This window comes from Lagenorhynchus albirostris, chromosome 9 (genome assembly GCF_949774975.1).
Source record: "Lagenorhynchus albirostris chromosome 9, mLagAlb1.1, whole genome shotgun sequence".
In the NCBI taxonomy this organism is placed as follows: domain Eukaryota; kingdom Metazoa; phylum Chordata; class Mammalia; order Artiodactyla; family Delphinidae; genus Lagenorhynchus; species Lagenorhynchus albirostris.
In genome coordinates, this window is record NC_083103.1 from 68,753,565 (window position 1) to 68,772,111 (window position 18,547).

Genomic DNA, 18,547 nt, shown 5'->3' on the forward strand with positions numbered 1-18,547 from the left:
CCGCTCGCCGCAACTAGAGAAAGCCCGCGCGCAGCAACGAAGACCCAACGCAGCCAAAAATAAATAAATAAAATAAATAAGTTTTTTTTAAAAAGACTCATATTCTTTCTCCAAATTGTCCTTAGATGGTTCATTGAATGATCTGTTGAGGGTTGGAGCTGCCATCAGAAATAACAGCTGAGTTTGCTCACATGAAAGCTGTGACAACTATATCACCACTGCCACCAAAGGTGACTACGTAACCACAGTTCCAGCTGTGAGGACTCTAATTATGTATGTGTTGGCTTTCTTTACTTGTCTTCAAAAGGTATCAGTTTTCTCTCCAATCTTTGTTATCCCTCTTTTATTTCTAAGTTTACCTCCTTTTGCTTTTCTTTCTTCTCTGTCTTTGTCTCTTACTGAACTTTCTGTGGTATATATACAATTTAATTCATGCTCTTTGTAATTAAGTCTTGAGTTTGCAGTCTACGCTTCTTAATTTTCAGTTTATGGTTTTCTCCCCTCCCCTATTCTCTTTGTGGCCCTCGATGTTTTTCAGGAGGATGTGGGATTAATTTGGAAACACCACATTTCTTAGAACCACAATTATTTACCACTTTTTATTTAAATTATTACAAAAGCTAAAACCCTAAAAATTATTTTGAAATCACAAATCTAGCTGCACACCTACAAGGCTGAAGTACAAGAAACCTTCCTAAGTAAAACAACTGAATTTGAAGAAGTTGGAAATCTAATCTAGAAATACTTTATAAAGTGGACCCCTGTTTAATGGATGCGTGCTACATCCTTTTAACACTTCTCTCAAGGGAACTATAAAGTATAACTCTCAAACACAATTAGAACCTTTTAAAATTCATTGACTATACCCATTTTGTGGAAACATGCTTCACCTACTTATAGTAGGTGGCAGTATTTAAAAGGACAACCATACAAACATGACTACAACCTTGCCATCTGAAGAATGGAATCTATTTTTCATCATTAGTGTTTTCCGATAATCCAATATGTTACTAGTAAATCAAGTGAAATGTTGGAAAACCATGCGGAGGAACACTATAGTATTTTAGAATTTACGCATTCAGACTAAAATTCCACTTATCAAACACTTTTAATTTTTTTTTTTTTTTTGTGGTACACGGGCCTCTCACTGTTGTGGCCTCTCCCGTTGCGGAGCACAGGCTCCGGACGCGCAGGTTCAGTGGCCATGGCTCACGGGCCTAGCCACTCCGCGGCATGTGGGATCTTCCCACACCGGAGCACGAACCCGTGTCCCCTGCATCGGCAGGCGGACTCTCAACCACTGCGCCACCAGGGAAGCCCTATCAAACACTTTTAAATCATGAAATTTATTGATTAAAGTCATTCTTTCAATGTTATATAACCAATAGATATCTGCAAGTAAAAAATGGCTTTAAACGTTATTTGGTAATGTTATTAGTCAGACAAGGAAGAGAAATATATACACTTTAGGCAAATCCAACATAGAAGAACTCAAAAATCACAAAAACAGTAAGTCAAAGGAAAGCTTGGGATAAGGATAGTTTATTCATTACAAATATTCGCTATAGGATTACTATAAATAGGTTGCCCCATGTCATTTACAGACAGTTGTTATGAATATATCTATTAAGTACTAATTAAGCTTATCCAGTATTTCCCAAAACTATATTATAGAGAAAAAGAATGTATCCTTAAGGTACAAAGTTTCCTCTAACATGAAAAAAAAGCCTATTTAGGTCCATTTTTTTGCATCTAAATGGTGAAAGCAGATATATCAGAAAATAAAATGCTTGATATTGTAACATCAACAACAAAACTGTGAGAAACACTCTAGCACATAAATTTTAATTACACAAAGAGTGAATGGTCCTCTCCATATACCTACTGACTCTTAAGATAGAATATTAGGGTACAGAATGGTACTTTTTCTCATCTGCAGTGACAACTAACTTAAATGAAGGATTTTAGTATGTCTTCTTAGTATTCTACAAACTACCAAAGATTTATGCTTTATGTCGTCACAGTTTACTAAAAGTAGAAAGCACACTCTCAGATCCAAGGGCTTTTCAAATTAGAAATAGTAGAAGGATCAATGAATTGGACAATAACAGAAATAAGCAGTATTTAACATATTTTGCAGGTTCAATTCAAACAGGGAATCAAAATACTCGTGTCAAATCAAAATTTAACAGCTTTTTCTACAGGTCTGCTTTTAAAATAAAAGGCATTTATTGTAGTCCAAGGTGGCCTCTGGCCAGTTTCTATCCACTCTTCTCCCTCACCTGTGCAATGCCTATCTAGCAGGTAAGTGCCTACAGGGAAATGCAGGAAGAGTCTGACCCATCCTTTCAAGCTTTTGAGTTCCACCAAGAAGATACTGTGAAACAGTGATTCAAATACTAAATGGAGACTTGGACATAACCAGTATAACCCAAGCTGATGAGCCCACTACTTTGAAGACCCATCCTGTAAACGTGGATTCAGTACTTGGAAGGGATTATGGGACGCTGAAACATGCAAACCCAGCTGAGCCTCCACTCTCATTGCTAGTGCTGCACTGCCTGCTCTACAGATATGACAAGGTCCCATCAGCTCTCCACGCATTCATCAATAAAGAGCCTGACCCAGAATCTTATCAAGTGCTTTGGAGAACAGATTCAAAACAGTCCCGTCATGAATATCACTTGGCTTTTACTTTAATTTGGAAGGATGGGCCAAAGGCGTAAATGAAGCTCAGTGTCCAATGATGTGTTTCAGGGAAGTAGGACAGAATATGGCACGCTCTGTGTTCTCTTTGTTCAAAGTATGCTGTAAATATAACCCTCATATATGGTTAAGTAGGTTTACCTACTTTTAACTAAAAGAAAGCAGCAGCAAAGAAAAAGCTGCAATCCTCTGCGACATGAACTCAGCTCCTGAGGAAAAGCCCTGGCTTCTGGGAATAAACCCTGGTAACAGATGTGCAGTATGGTCTGTACCTCAGCAGACAGGCAGCTCAACATAATGACAGCAGCCCATGTGCAGAAACGGATGAAGTTATGAAAATTCAGTAACTAACTCTAGAAGGAGACATACTATCAGAATAGAACTGTCTTACATCTACTGATAAAAGGACTTTGACTGAAATAAGTCTTTGTATTTAGTAGTTATCAAAATGTAAATAAAAGCAATGTGTAAAATATATTCCAAAATGTTTTAAAGTAACTTTTTCCTCCTGTATGTTTCATTAGTCGTCAAAGTATGGGCTTATTGACGTCATTCCTCAATGTGATTTCCCTTCTTAGTTTACTTATTTCATTTAAGTGATTACTTTGAAAAATAAGTTTTATCTAATTTTCCCAGTTTTGCTTTTTCTTTGAACACAATGTAATACACCCAATTCTTTAAATCTAGGCATAAGCTCCACCCCAAGCTGCTCAATGTAATTGACAGAGTTGCCCAGAATTTCTAGTTCTAACATTCTCTAACCTTGAGTGGGCCAAGATGGTTATTCACATCTTCTATAGAATTTCCAAAGCTGCTTGTTCCCCCAAATCCCCAGTAATCTGGTCCATGGTATCATTCTAAGCCATTCCGTTAGTTCAGTGTTGCAGTCATCTTTCTATTTGAGATTATCATAAAAGTGGTGGCAATAAAACAATTATTTCTAACTACTTTGTTAATATTTTTAAATGTCTTATCTTCATTTCACAGTTGAGGAAAGCAGGACTCAAAGGTGGTTTGTAACTTACCTAAAGACACCAGCAAGTAAGTGGGAGGCCTGAGTTTGAACCGTCAGTTCACTGTGACTGTAAAACTCATACTCTCTCCACTATCCCAAACTCAAGCTCCCTCTCCACGAGCCTCCATCCTTAATTCTACCTTGTGGAGGCATTCTACAATGTTAAACTTTAATAAGAGATTATACACACTCCTTCAAATAATAAGTAAAATAAGCCACTGAAATTATTAAAGACCAAAACAGAAAAAAACCCATTCGTATAGGTAGACATGGAGAGTTAAAATGTTAAATATACAAAAGTTAACAGATACAAAAAAGTTGAGGAAAACTAGAAAACCAAAGTAAAATGTGTACCAACAATATAAGGGGTCTTTTATGCATCTGATTTAAATATACTTATATTTCAATCATGAGTGAGGTCATTTCCAAAATAATAAGTTGATTAGTTGTTTTAAGTGTGATAGGAACTAGTTTGTGCTTTTCTTCTATAGATATAGAATAACAGAATTTTAAACCAAAATGTATCCCAGCTAGGTGAACAAAATTGTTTTAAAAATATAAAAAAATATACTTTTAAGTAGCTTCATTATAAGGAATTCAACAATAAAAATCATTATGCTATAAATATGCAGTGATACTTACAAGTAATAGTAACCAAGAAGGACCTTATAGCAAATTCACAGATTTGCTTCCATTTAGCATGAAATTTGGATGTGATCACAGGGATAATTATCTCTGCTGGAACATAGAACTGAATTGAATATGTCACAAAGATGCCGAAGGAATAGAGAATTTTCACTGATTGATATAACCTGTTAAAAAATTTCAAAATTTAGTCATTCTTTTATTTCCAGCTTTACTGAGGTATGACTGACCAATAAAATTATAATACATTTAAAGTCCACAACGTGATGATTTGATACATGTATACATTGTGAAAGAATTCCCACAACTGAGTTAATCAACAAACATATCCATCACCTCACATATTTGCCTTTTTTTTCCGTTTTGGCGATAACACTTTGATTCTGCTCTCTTGGCAATTTCAATTATATAACACATATCAACCACAGTCAGCATGTTATACATTAGATCCTCAGACCTTATTCACCTTTTAACCGAAAATTTGTACCCTTTTACCAAACTCTCCTCTTCCTCCCCATCCACCAGCCCCTGGCAACCACCAGTCTATTCTCTGTTTATTTGAGTCATTAAAAAGAAAGTTAGATTAAGACAACAACATGCATGAACCTGGCAGGCATTATGCTAAGTGAAATAAGCCAGAGAAAGACAAATCCTGCATGGTATCACTTAGATGTCAAGATTATAAACAGTTTCCTAAGCTGTCGTCAAGCAAGAAGGAATTCGGTAAGTCTCCTTCTATAATGTATTCATCATAGGAGTGAAGGAGGAAGGAAGAAAGCTGAGTAGAAATAGATTTGAGGGAGGGGATATGGGGATATACGTATACATATAGCTGATTCACTTTGTTATACAGCAGAAACTAACATAACGTTGTAAAGCAATTATACTCCAATTAAGATGTTAAAAAAAAAAATGAAGTCCCAAAAATACAAAGTGAAAAAATTGTAAAAAAAAAAAAAAAGAGAGAGAAATAGATTTGAAAATACTACAAACAGCATAATTAAGGCAAGAAGGAATGCCTTAGGGCCAGCAACAATACTATCTTAATTTTAAAATGATTCAAGATATATTTCTCAGCTTGATGCTTAAACATAAATGGTCAAGCTACTGAAATGTACAAAATAACCAAAAGATTGCTTCATATACTCTGATACGTAATTGTGGAGAATTAAATGAATATTCTTATCAGTTTATTATTACAACATTTCTTTTTTTCTAATTATATTTTAACTTACATGTTTTAAAAATATGATTACCAATATATCTAAAAATATATCATTATGTATATAAATATAATTACTTTTCTATTTATATAAAACAAATTGTATGGGTTAAGAATCTGGTTATTATTAATACCATTCCGTAATAATTATATGTAATTACTATCACTTGGCGCTACACAGAGTAGAAATGGGAAATAAAATGGTTTGGGTCTTTTAGAAGCTGGTATATTTACTAATCATCCACCAAAGAGTAATATAGAAATGAGTGTTTAAGAGAAGCGCTATAGTCTTTTAAAATCAACTCTTCCACTTTTACTTCTTTTTTAAGAACCCACTAATTTCTATGTTTGTTATCTACATTTTCAAGTACTATTTTTCTCTACTCAACTTTTCTATATCTTATCAACCTTTGTTCTCATTTTGGTTTTAAGCATGCATCTGTGGTAATTGTCCATAGGTACTAAGATTTAGAAATGAAGAGTTGAAAGAAGAATCTACCCAGTAAACTGTCTCTCAAAAGGATAAAAAAACTTGCTTAAAGTGATAGGAATTTTTTTGATGATATATAAGAATATAAAACAACTTTTAAATAACATATGGTATACGTTAAAAGGTATTTTAAAACTCAGTGCCAGGGACTTCCCTGGCGGTCCAGTGGTTAACACTGCCTTCCAATGCAGCAGGTGTAGGTTTGATCCCTGGTTGGAGAACTAAGATCCCACATGCTGTGGAGTGCAGCTAAAAATTTAAAAGAAAGAAGAAAGAAAGAAAGAAAGGGAAGAAAGGGAAGAAAGGGAAGGAAGAAAGGAAGGAAGGAAGGAAGGGAGGAAGGAAGGGAGGGAGGAAAGAAAAAAAGAAAGAAAGAAAGAAAGAAAACAAGTCTTAAAAACAAAACAAAACAAAACTCGGTGCCAAAGTTCTTGAAAGTTAGAGGCTATGTTTTATTCTTCTCTGTATAACCCCCCATGCACTTGGCAGGGGATAGATACTTATTAAATGTTAATTAAATTAATATTAATGATCAAAAATGGGTATGGATAGGTGATTCTTAGAAACTACGTCAAATCATTATCACAAATAAAAATACTTCAAAAATGAAATGACTCTTGCTTGAAAACAAAGTCTGTTATACTGGTAGCAAAGAAATGTAGTATCTTAGTAAAGAGCAGAAATATATTTTTTAAATAATTATTTTGCAGTCAATATATAGAATCAGATTATGGGGGAGAAAACAACTCAATAGTCCAGTGAAAACATAAGTTTTGAAAACAGAGGATTTCAAAAACTGCAATGTTTCTATTCTTTTCCCCACATTGGCTAAGAAATCAATACCTAAACAAAATTCATAGATAAGAATATCTTAATTTTTTTAAAGCTAACCTGGGAAATAGGTGGCTGACTGATTCTCTTTCTCTCAAGGTTGAATACAGAAGCTACTCTTGGAAAGAATCTAGTAAGTCACTTTCCCTCTTGGACCTTTCATGACTGTCAAGAATCTCGAGGGTTAAGATCTGTCAAGAAGTCTTTGTGAGAACTAGCTACAATCCTGTAGCATGTTCACTAGAATGTAAGCACTACGAGGGACAGATTTTTTTATCTGTTCACTGCTGTTATCACTAGTGCCTGGGAACACTTCCTAGTACAAAAAACACATACAATAAATATCTTTTAGATGAAAAATGAATTTGATAGACGCCCTACATTTTAAATGTAATAATATTCACTGTGAGGAAGAAAATGACAGATAGAGGAAAGGAGAGGCACAAGCCGTTTGGGCCAGGATTCCTAGATACAGGCAACTTTAATATTGGAAGATCATGAAGAATTACTGAGGGAAAGGACAGAGGGAATAGCCCAGAATATACAAACCTTCTTTTTCCAGTTTCCCTAAATTTACTGCTCTACTTCTTTGTTTACTGTGCCTCTTGGTGAGTCCATTCTTGCCTAAATATTTTCATCTCAGGGGACAAACTCCTCAGAGTTCAGCTCCCTGATTGTGTGGTAGGGTCAGTTAAGGTGTAGTGTAGCTTGATTACCTGCCACTATTTGTGAGTTTTATTTCCCAGAATACTCAGCCTCCTATAGCTCCTATATGCTGCAAGCATGAGCTCAGACTGAAGGTTTGTTCTGTTTTGGGGGGAAAATGAAGTCCCAGTTCAATATTCTAAATAAATTAAAATACCTACTCCATACCTTCCTGGTTCTTATATGCTTCTTTCCTATTTTTGGTTGAATCTCCCCTATCCATTGTGTGCTTCTTCACGAAGAAGTCACCTAACTGCTTCTCAGTGTTTGTCTATATGAAAACCTAATATCCTTGATATCTGTTAGTGGAAGTGTGTCTGCTATTTGGGTTACTTTAGTGGAAATCTTGGAAAACCTCTGCTAAAACATCATTCAACTAAGACTAGTAGTAATAAGAGAAATGCTTTTATGCCTAGAATACTATTTAACAAACGTTTACTAAGTGCCTCTTAAATGCTGAGTAATGCGCTAGATTGTGGAGATGCATCACAAACCCAGAAGATGCAGGGTTCCCGCCCTCAAAGTGCTAATGTTCTAGCTCAGAATTGTGAATTTACTTCATTATCATCTTTAAAATACACCCTTTACTTCAAAAGCTAAATGCAATATATTGAACAATATTATTCGTAACTAGTTTTAAAAAATGATGCCTCCCTAAGATTGAGGGTAATAAATAATAATAACTTGAAGCCTCTCTAATCCATACTTGCTTTATTCTGGGGCTGCTTGCTAATTCAATCTTTTCTTGTAGAGCTACCCCGTATGAACTCTGAGACTTTAAGTCAATGTGGCATCAAAGGCCCTTTACAGCTTCCCATAGCCAGCGGCTATGAGTTCCCTAGGCTCTTGTGACAGTCATTGGATTTCACGCCCAGCCGACAAAGAGTACACTGTATGTTCTCTAAATTGCTAGGCCTATGGCCTGAAGCACGGGTGGGCTGCATTTCAAGAAAGGAACATTAGCTATAACCCCATGACTGTTCTAGTCCAAACTTCTCATTTTGGAAGGCTATCACTATAACAGACAAGCATCTCCTCTCCAGCATCCCCCAGCCATGGCTAGTATTTTAACTGTCCCAGCTGAAGACCATAAAGAAATAAGACTATAGGCCACAGAAGGCATATATACACAATGAGAAGGTGTTACAAGTTCTCTAAAGGAGAGTATCTTGACTTGCTTTCCTGTTTTTTCCAGATTTTTGTTTCTTAGGATACAAGGCTCTCCTCTTCTAAATAAAAAAGCAGGTGTCTAGCTAGGCTTTCTTGAATAGAAACTACGATCTGATAGTCCCTTTTTAACCAAGGCTTGCGACTAGTTCCGTTCTAACTGGGGAGCCACAGCAATTAGGGATAAGGCAAGAGGTGGGAAGGAGATGCAGAAAAAGGGAAGGATTAATTAAAGCTACTGCAGGGACAGTATCACTCGCTCAGGATTTAATTGTGAATACCAAAAGCACTCCCTCCACAGCCTTGCCCACTGCTCCTTCACCATGTTCTTAATTCCCTGCGGACAGGAACATCTCAACTTGACATGCATGCACTCTCACCTTCGCCCTTAAGACTTTCGGTAAATACTTTCGTGAGTAAGAGTAGGGAAGAATTCTGAGATTGTTTCCCCACCTACATTTTATAGTTGACATTAAAAGTACTTGTCAAATTTATTTATAAATTTGTTTTCAGGATTTAGTCTGAATATTATTCCAAGTGGAGAAAAATACCATCCTATTTTCTAGACATTATATTGTCTTTGAAAGAGGAACTAAGCTACCATAATTTTTAGCCTTGATTCTCTTATATTAAGCTACTTAAGTTTCTACTCCACATTAAACTGTTACAAAAAAAAAGAAGCACATTTGAAGGAAACAAAATTACATAATCAACTATAAAATAGGTTAATGAAATAAATGCTGAACAACCATGTATCTTGTTTGTAGTCATGTCTCCAGCTTGAAACAAATGTATGATATTAAAACATGTTCCATCTTGAAATACCTTTGTAATGTCATAGCTAAAGTAAAACTACAATTAAAAATAAATAAATAAACACACTGCATGTATGCCTCTTGTGCAACCTGGAAACTATTCTAGGTACTTTCTCTCTGTCATAAATAGTTCCCTACATACCTTTGTTCTAACAACATTCTGGACTCCAGTGAAGACCCAGGATTCAAATGATTACTGAATAGCAGTCAAACTCTCATTAGGAAGCCAGCCAAAATATATACTATTTATTTTATTTTTTTAATGGGAAACAGTGCTTTATTTTTTCTTAACATCTTTATTGGAGTATAATTGCTTTACAATGGTGTGTTAGTTTCTGCTTTATAACAAAGTGAATCAGCTATACATATACATATATCCCCATGTACGTATACCCCCTTGCATCTCCCTCCCACCCTCCCTATCCCACCCCTCTAGGCGGTCACAAAGCACTGTGCTGATCTCCCTGTGCTATGCGGCTGCTTCCCACTAGCTATCTATTTTACAAAATATATACTATTTAAACTTAAGGTTTCACAGACTTCTACCCAAGCAGCTAAAGGAGTGGTGTGATTTCAATTAAATCAGCATTTATTCTTTGCATTTATCAAAACTAAGGAGTTACCTTCCATTTCATAAATAAGGTAGCAAGTCTGCATTGTAATGACTGCCAATATCTTTTTTAAATCTCCAAAGACCAATCTCTGGAAGAAGAAAAAACCCTGTATATTGCTTCATTTAGCAGAATATGGTTCTAATATTAAAGAAAATATTAAGATGTATATAATATTAATATGAATATTAATACTATTTACTTACAGTTGACCCTTGACCAACATAGAGGCGAGGGGTGCCAACCCAACCCGCACAGTTGAAAATTCACATATAACTTTTGATTCCCCCCAAAATTAACTACTAATAGCCTACTGTTGACTGGAAGTCTTACTGATAAACAGTCAATTAACGCATATTTTGTATGTTATATGTATAGCTACATATATTTTATAGATTTATGACATACCTAACTTTTTAATTTTTTTGATATTTCTAGGCTATGTAGTTTCTGAGTTTTTTCAAATTGTCGCAAATCTCAACAAGTTTTTCAAGGAGGTGGGTCAAAAACATCTTGCTGCAATTTATGTCAAAGAGTGTTCTACCTGTGTTTTCCTCTAAGAGTTTTATAGTGTCTGGCCTTACATTAAGGTCTTTAATCCATTTTGAGTTTATCTTTGTGTATGGTGTTAGGGAGTGTTCTAATTTCGTTCTTTTACATGTAGCTGTCCAGTTTTCCCACCTCCTAGAGTAATGAAAATAAAAACAAAAAGAAAACCATAAAGAAGACGAAAAGACAACCCTCAGAATGGGAGAAAATATTTGCAAATGAAGCAACTGACAAAGGATTAATCTCCAAAATATACAAGCTGCTCATGTAGCTCAATACCAAAAAAAGAGACCACCAAATCAAAAAACAGGCAGAAGACCTAAATAGACATTTCTCCACAGAAGATATACAGATGGCCAACAAACACATGAAAAGATGCTCCACATCACTAATTATCAGAGAAATGCAAATCAAAACTACAATGAGGTATCACCTCACACTGGTCAGAATGGCCATCATGAAAAAATCTACAAACAATAAATGCTGGAGAGGGTGTGGCGTAGGGAACCCTCTTGCACTGTTGGTGGGAATATAAATTGATACGGCCACTATGGAGAACAGTATGGAGGTTCCTTAAAAAACTAAAAATAGAACTATCATATGATCCAGCAATCTCACTACTGGGCATATACTCAGAGAAAACCATAATTCAAAAAGACACACGCACCCCAATGTTCACAGCAGCACTATTTACAATAGCCAGGACATGGCAGCAACCTAAATATCCATCAACAGAGGAATGGATAAAGAAGATGTGATACATATATACAATGGAATATTACTCAGCCATAAAAAGGAATGAAATTGGGTCATTTGTAGAGACGTGGATGGACCTAGAAAGTGTCATACAGAGTGAAGTAAGTCAGAAAGAGAAAAACAAATATCGTATATTAACACATATATGTGGAATCTAGAAAAATGGTATAGATGATCTTATTTGCAAAGCAGAAATAGAGACACAGACATAGAGGACAAATGTATGGATACCAAGGGGGAAGGAGGGATGGGAGGAATTGGGAGATTGGGATTGACACATATACACTATTGACACTATGTATAAAATAGACAACTAATGAGAACATACTGTATAGCACAGGGAACTCTACTTAGTGCACTGTGGTGACCTAAATGGGAAGGAAATCCAAAACAGAGGGCATATATGTATATGTACAGCTGATTCATTTTGCTGTACAGTAGAAACTACCATAACATTGTAAAGCAACTATATTCCAATAAAAATTAATTAAAAATTTTTTTCTAATATGTTAATTGAAAAAAATCCACATATAAGTGGACCCATGCAGTTCAAACCCATGTTGTTTGAGGCTCAACTGTACAATGTGGCCTAACTGTGTTCAGAAAGGACTTGGGGCACATACAGTATTAAAGGTGACCAGTAAAACAGTGAGGGCCATGAGTGATGGGTTGTATTATTTAATCAGGAACCCAGAGTGTTGTATTTTTGACAGCAAGGATAAGTATTAAATTTTTTTAATAAGGTGAGTGTATATTAAAAGATTCATGTTTTGTATGGACACCAAGGGGGGAAAACAGCGGGGGGTGGTGGTGGTGGTGTGATGAATTGGGAGATTGGGATTGACATGTATACACTGATATGTATAAAATGGATAACTAATAAGAACCTGCTGTATAAAAAAATAAATAAAATTTAAAAAATCCAAAAAATAAAAATAAATAAAAGTCATGTTTTACTCTTATATGTTACTCAAATTTGGAACACCCTATAATTCTGAATCTTTTAAAAAAATCCCACAAGAATATGTAAAATCACAGGTGAGCTCTTCTGAAGATTATGAAAAAAATTTAGATTACACAAATAAAGAAATCACAGTAAAGATTTTAAATGTTTAAATCATAAAACCAAGAATACACCTTTAGCATGAAACATTGGTAAATTATACTACAAAATACACAAACTAGGTTAACAAACTCTTGTCTACCTACCACACATCTTGGGGAAGATTTAAAGTTATGCTGCCTTTGATTTCATCGTGGAAACACATATATCCTAAGGTAGCTAATGTTACATACAGAGTTGTAACAATTCCCATGCCAATATTCAATGCTTGGGTGAAGCGTTTTGATTCTTTCATTTGGTTTTCCAGTGGAAGGACCTAAGAAGAGAATGCAAATAATTTAAAACAATCTAATATCCCGTCTTATATGTACACAAATTAATCTTTCTATAGTTTATATGCAAACATAATTGTTGATGTATTTTTCTACGTGTTATATATTTTTTCACACTACAGATTTTTTTATTCTTAAAATAAAAAGATTTGAAATCAGCTCTTAGTAGGCAAAACTATCTGTCAGGTTTTTTAAAATAAACTTCTTACTCTGGAATAATTTTAGATTTACAGAAAAGATGCAGAGATAAACAGAAGACTCCCATATATTCCTGACCAGTTTCCGCTATTGTTAACATTTCACACTACCTAAGTACCTGTGTTACAGCTAAGAACCAATATTGGTACATTACTATTAAACTCCAAACTTTATTTGCATTTCACTAGTTTTCCCACTAACGTCCTTTTTCTGCTCCAGGGTCCCATCCAGGACAGCACATTGCATTTTGCTGTCCTGTCTCCTTAATCTCCTCTGGTCTGTGGCAGTTTCTCAGTCCTTCCTTATTATACATTACCTTGACAGCTTTGAGGAGCATTGGTTAGGTATTTGGTACACTGTCGCTCTATTTGGGTTTGTCTGATGTTTTCTTCATGACTAGACTGGGAAAATAGGTTTCAGAAAAGGATACCACAGAGGTGCAGTGCCCTTCTCATCACCCATGCTATCAACGTGATTTATCACTGGTGAAGTTAATTTTGATCACTTGGGCAAGACAGTGTTTGCCAGGTTTCTCTGCCTGTAGAGATTTTTCCTCCTGCCTCATCATACTCTATTCATTGGAAGTTAAGTCACTACAGACAGAGGGGATTAAATTAGAGCTCCAGGAGGGGGGGTATCTACATAAGTTATTTGAAAATCTGCCCTATGTATTTATTTATTTAATCATTTATTTGTATAAGTATGGATTCATGTATATTTGTTTTATACTTTGAGTATGAATCCCAAACACTATTATTTATTTTGTTGCTCATATCGTTCCATCTTTGGTCTCATGAATTCTATCAGGTTGGGTCCTGTGTCCCTTTGACACGCATCCATTCTTTCGTTTTTTGAGCACTTCCATACTTTCTGGCACTACAAGATGCTCCAGACCCACATTGAATTTCCTTGCTTCAGCCCTACAATCAGCTCTTTCTCCAAAGAACTTTGGTTCCTTTGTTGGAGAACTGTATTTAGAACTCAAGATCTGGGCGCTGAGTGTGCTCATTGCTACTGGGTGCCACTGCTTCTAGTTCTCTCAGCAGACAGAGTTAGGAAATATATGGATGTATACTAACCCATGTATATACATGTCTATAACTGTTCCTATATCTATCCATCTGTATCTAATGTCCGTCAATTTAATAAGATGAATATTTTCATTATGGGGAAAAAAAAACCTTTAAAGGAAAAAAGGCTAACTGAAAGGTTAATTTTTTAGGCAAATATTTGGAGATTTTGACCATACAATTTGACCATGCAGTGAAAGACACTAAGTAATAATAACGAGTATTTACTGAGTACTTACAATGTGCTAGGTATTTTTCAAAAGCTTTGCATGTAATACATCACATCGTATTTACAATAACCTCATGAGATAATAACTAATTTCATCTCCACTTTTCAGGTGCGTTAGTCAGGTCTACGTGGAAATTTTAAGTGATTAACAGAAAACAGAACAGTGAACAATTTGTATGTTCCGGAGATAACCCAGACCTGAAATAAGAAGCTAAAGCCAAGAACGGTGTCAATGCAGCTAGAAAAGGAGGAAGAGAAGGAAATGAACATTTACAGAGGCTCCCTCAAGCAGCATTAAGTGTTTTACACATAATCTCCTTTATGGAATAGATTTGGGGAAATATGAAAAGAAGACTCAACATGTCTTAATTACTGACTGGAATGGGGAAACCAGGGACACAGTGAAAAGAAATACTCCAACATTTCAAGCTTGAGTGACTGGAAGTAAAACTAAAATAAATAGAGAAATGAGAAAGTGAAACTGGTTTTAGATTAAAAAAAAAAAAAGGTTATCTGTCAGACTTCGGAGTTGTTGAATTTGAGATGTCAGAGGAACAACACTTAACTGGAAACGTCCAACAGTTAACTAGAGCTTACTAGTTAAAGCAGAAATGAAAATCTACACTTATGTCTGTAACACAGATAAGTGGAGCTGTAAGAATTAGTGAGAATTCTATAAAGGAGAATTCAGAGAGAGCAGAAACCCAAGTAAAATGGCATAAAATTGTCTTTTAGTTCTGTTTTGTCTGCAGTTCATATAAATAGATGTTTATGAGTGGTTTTGCTCCCATACCAAACCATCAGGCTATGAAACATAAGGTGTGGAGTACACAGCAATATTCAACTTTCCCCAAATCTACATATTCTAGGCTTGAAATGAACTGGAAGCATCTTTAATGGAAATATTTAGGATCTCAGAATTCTCAGGATGTTTGTATCTCTTGGTATTAGCTTTATGATGACATCATTTCTCAAAACAAGTATGATACGTATAAATCTAAGAAGAGAATTTATATTTGACTCTTCTTATGCAGTAGTAACTTTGTAACAATTTCAATTCATTTAAAATCATCTAGTCTATAAAATATGATGTTTGGGATTTGTCTGAATATAACCCAGACTTGCTAGAGTAGACAGAATACAGGTCAAACAAAATTAGCCATAAGTTAATGGTTTTTGAAGCTGGGTGATGCTTACATAGGCGTTCATCACACTATTCTCTAAGTTTTGTATAGGTTTGAAAATTTCCACGATAAAATGTTAAAAAATCATCTATTCAAGTGTTCTCACTTTACAGATTAAGAAAAAGTGATACATCTAAGATAAAAGTCTTGGTAAGTAGAAGTAAACTATAATTCAAGTCTATCGTACCAAAATGCAAATCGTTTTATAGGAATAAAAAAATAGAAACAAAAGAAAAACAGGCATTTTTAAATGTAAATAAGCCCTTGTATTAACTTAAGATTTAAATAAAACAGTAATAAAGACTAAATCCTTACCACTCCTATGCCTTCAAAAGCAAATACAGCAGTACCAAAAAAGAGAGGGTATTTTTTCCAGCCAGCCACTACTGGAAGGTTGTGGGGATCTGGCATATTCTGGAGAAAGAAAAAATAAGATGTCAATAAGTTACATCTTTACTTACTTGAAAGAATTTAAAATGGAAGAGCGAAATCATATACTTCTGAGCTTCACAGCAGCAAACATGTATTATAAATGTGAATAACTCTTTCAATAAAAACTTTAAGCATCCTATGTTAAACGTAGCCAAGCCGTTAGGATTTCACTGCCAAAAGCAATTGTTTCCCTCAAGCCCATACATTCCATCTGAGCTAAATGCTCCTGATTACCTGTTTCCACCTGTAAGTCCCAGGCTGTTCTCACTGGGTATGGCTCCTGCCACAATAGGAAATATATAAGCATATTCAACGTCTGAGCTGAGAGCCATATAGTCAGTTATCAACCACTGCTGACGGTATCCAATGAAATTCATTCCCCACTCTACTTTCCTTGTTCTTTTGGTCTCTAAGATTTCCCGACTTTGGCTTTCTATCTCAATATCGCTGTGCTGTTCTCTAGAACAGGTCTCCTCGTGGTTTCAGCATCTTACTCTTTGACCTGACAGTTGCCATTACCCTTATTACTTGTGCCTATGCCTTGACTCTGGCTTTGATTTCTTGGTCCTGACTCATAGCCTTCTTCTAACTCTCATTATCTGGAAGCTCACAGACTGCACATCTTGTTCAAGATCCCTGGGTCCACACTGGCCACTTCTTCCAGCTAGCCCAAGTCTCCTCACCAGCCTGTGTTCTCTGCCTTTACCTGACTAGAAGTGGAATTCAAGGCCAATGAAAGAGGATGAACAAAGAAACTGAAGTGTGACAGCACAGGGAAAATTTGGGGAATAGATTTAGAAGATCTGAAGCATAGGTAGAACTGTGTGATATAATGGTGAAACATAAGCTAGGGTCAAAATGAAAAATTTATTAAAATGTTTGGATTATTGGATAACGCTAAACTGTACTTCAAGGTTCCCTCTACCTAAGGAGCCTCCTTTTCACATGGTTCCCTCTACCTAAGGAGCCTCCTTTTCTGCTCCACTAACTCCTACATGTCCAGCCAAGGGGTCACGAACTCCAGAAAGCCTTGTGAGATCTTCCTGCCTGTCCCCTTTCACTCTCACATGCTATAACAAAGAGTCTACAGGCTTTGGAATTAAGATGGGGCAAAAAGGAAACATAGATCCATCATAAAAGAATTTGTAATGAATTGCTAATGGAGATTTTAGGACAACTGCTTTGGCAGCAATGTATAAAATGGACTGTATCAGGAAAAAATAGGATTCTCCACCTTTTTTGAGTCACTGGCTCCTATGAGAAATGAAAGCTATACAGCTGCTCAGTAGAAAAATGCATATATACATACAGAAACACTAAATCTTATAAATAATTTTAAGGGATTTGCAGATCCCCTGAATCCCATCAATAGAATATTTTAAAGAAACTTGGCTAAGGATCTGCAGACTGCCAACAATGAAATGAATTGAGGTTATTGCATACATCAGATAAAGAGGTTACAGCCTAGTGTAGTGGCAGTGAGCTGAAGTGGTGGCAGCAAATAAAGATTCAGAAGAGAAAGAAAATTATAAAATCACGTCTATATTCCCGTCTCTTGTGATTGGTTTAAATCTTAAAGGAATAAACAGAACACTAATGAGTTCTTTGTTTCACGTTAGGTAGTGCACTAAGGCACGATCCTAAATCTCACAGCTCTAATAAGTCAGGTATTACTATCTTCTGAAGCAACATCATACAGCCCAGAAACATACTTACCAGGATTCAAAACCAGATCTGACTACAAAGCCTATGCTTTCAATCTCTGTGTCATATATTGCTTATTCAACTAAACAGTATCCCCGAGAAGGAAACCAGAGTTCCCTGATTATCTCCTGTGTGACACATATGAAGTAGAGTCTTCACTTATCATTACTTTTACCTCCAAAGTGAAAAATATTTACTTGTTAAGAAACATATGACACGGTTAAAAACATGTTATACTTACCCTAACAATGTACTGATAAATTATCACAAGACTCACAGCCATGGAAACGTTGGCAAGGAATGAAAGCACAAATAGATTCTTGAGCTCACGAATGAAGACCAGAAGAATCAGAAATGGAAGAAAGCAAAGCATATATATCCTTAGGTCAACAGTTCTTCTCTCACATGGATCTGATGAATTGGTACTATTCAAAACAAACACTTTACTCTCCAGGAACCCTTCATGAACCTATACAGTATTACCAGGAGAATAAGGAAGAGGGGGGGAAAAGACTTCCATCAACTTATAATAATAAAGGAGAAATATGAAGAAAATTATGATCTATATACACTCTATGATAAATTCATTTACAATAAATAAAATACACAGTTTTAAGATACTCTAGTGTCTTAGAAATACATATATCAAATTTAAGGATAATTAAAATAGGATAATCTTCTTTGCAAAATAACTTTATCATACTGTGAAAAGAAAGTTCACTAGAACATTATGAGGATGGATTTACTAATTTATTGTGAAGCTTTGTGAATGCGGTGCTCATGATGCCTAGAAAGGCTCAACTGCTTCTCAGATAATCAAAAG

The 18,547-nt window shown here is 35.5% G+C and overlaps 1 protein-coding gene across 3 annotated transcripts in view; it reads right to left on the reverse strand.

Moving 5' to 3' along the window:
- Positions 1–18,547, reverse strand: part of SLC36A4 (solute carrier family 36 member 4) — a 44,740-nt gene that overhangs the window by 4,602 nt on the left and 21,591 nt on the right. For all 3 annotated transcript variants that reach the window (XM_060160207.1, XM_060160209.1, XM_060160208.1), the window contains 4 exons: positions 17,966–18,193; positions 15,904–16,002; positions 12,722–12,891; positions 4,364–4,533 (listed from right to left, as the gene is read on the reverse strand). In XM_060160207.1, coding sequence (XP_060016190.1) covers positions 4,364–4,533; positions 12,722–12,891; positions 15,904–16,002; positions 17,966–18,193 — 667 coding nt within the window. The remainder of the gene's footprint in view (positions 1–4,363; positions 4,534–12,721; positions 12,892–15,903; positions 16,003–17,965; positions 18,194–18,547) is intronic.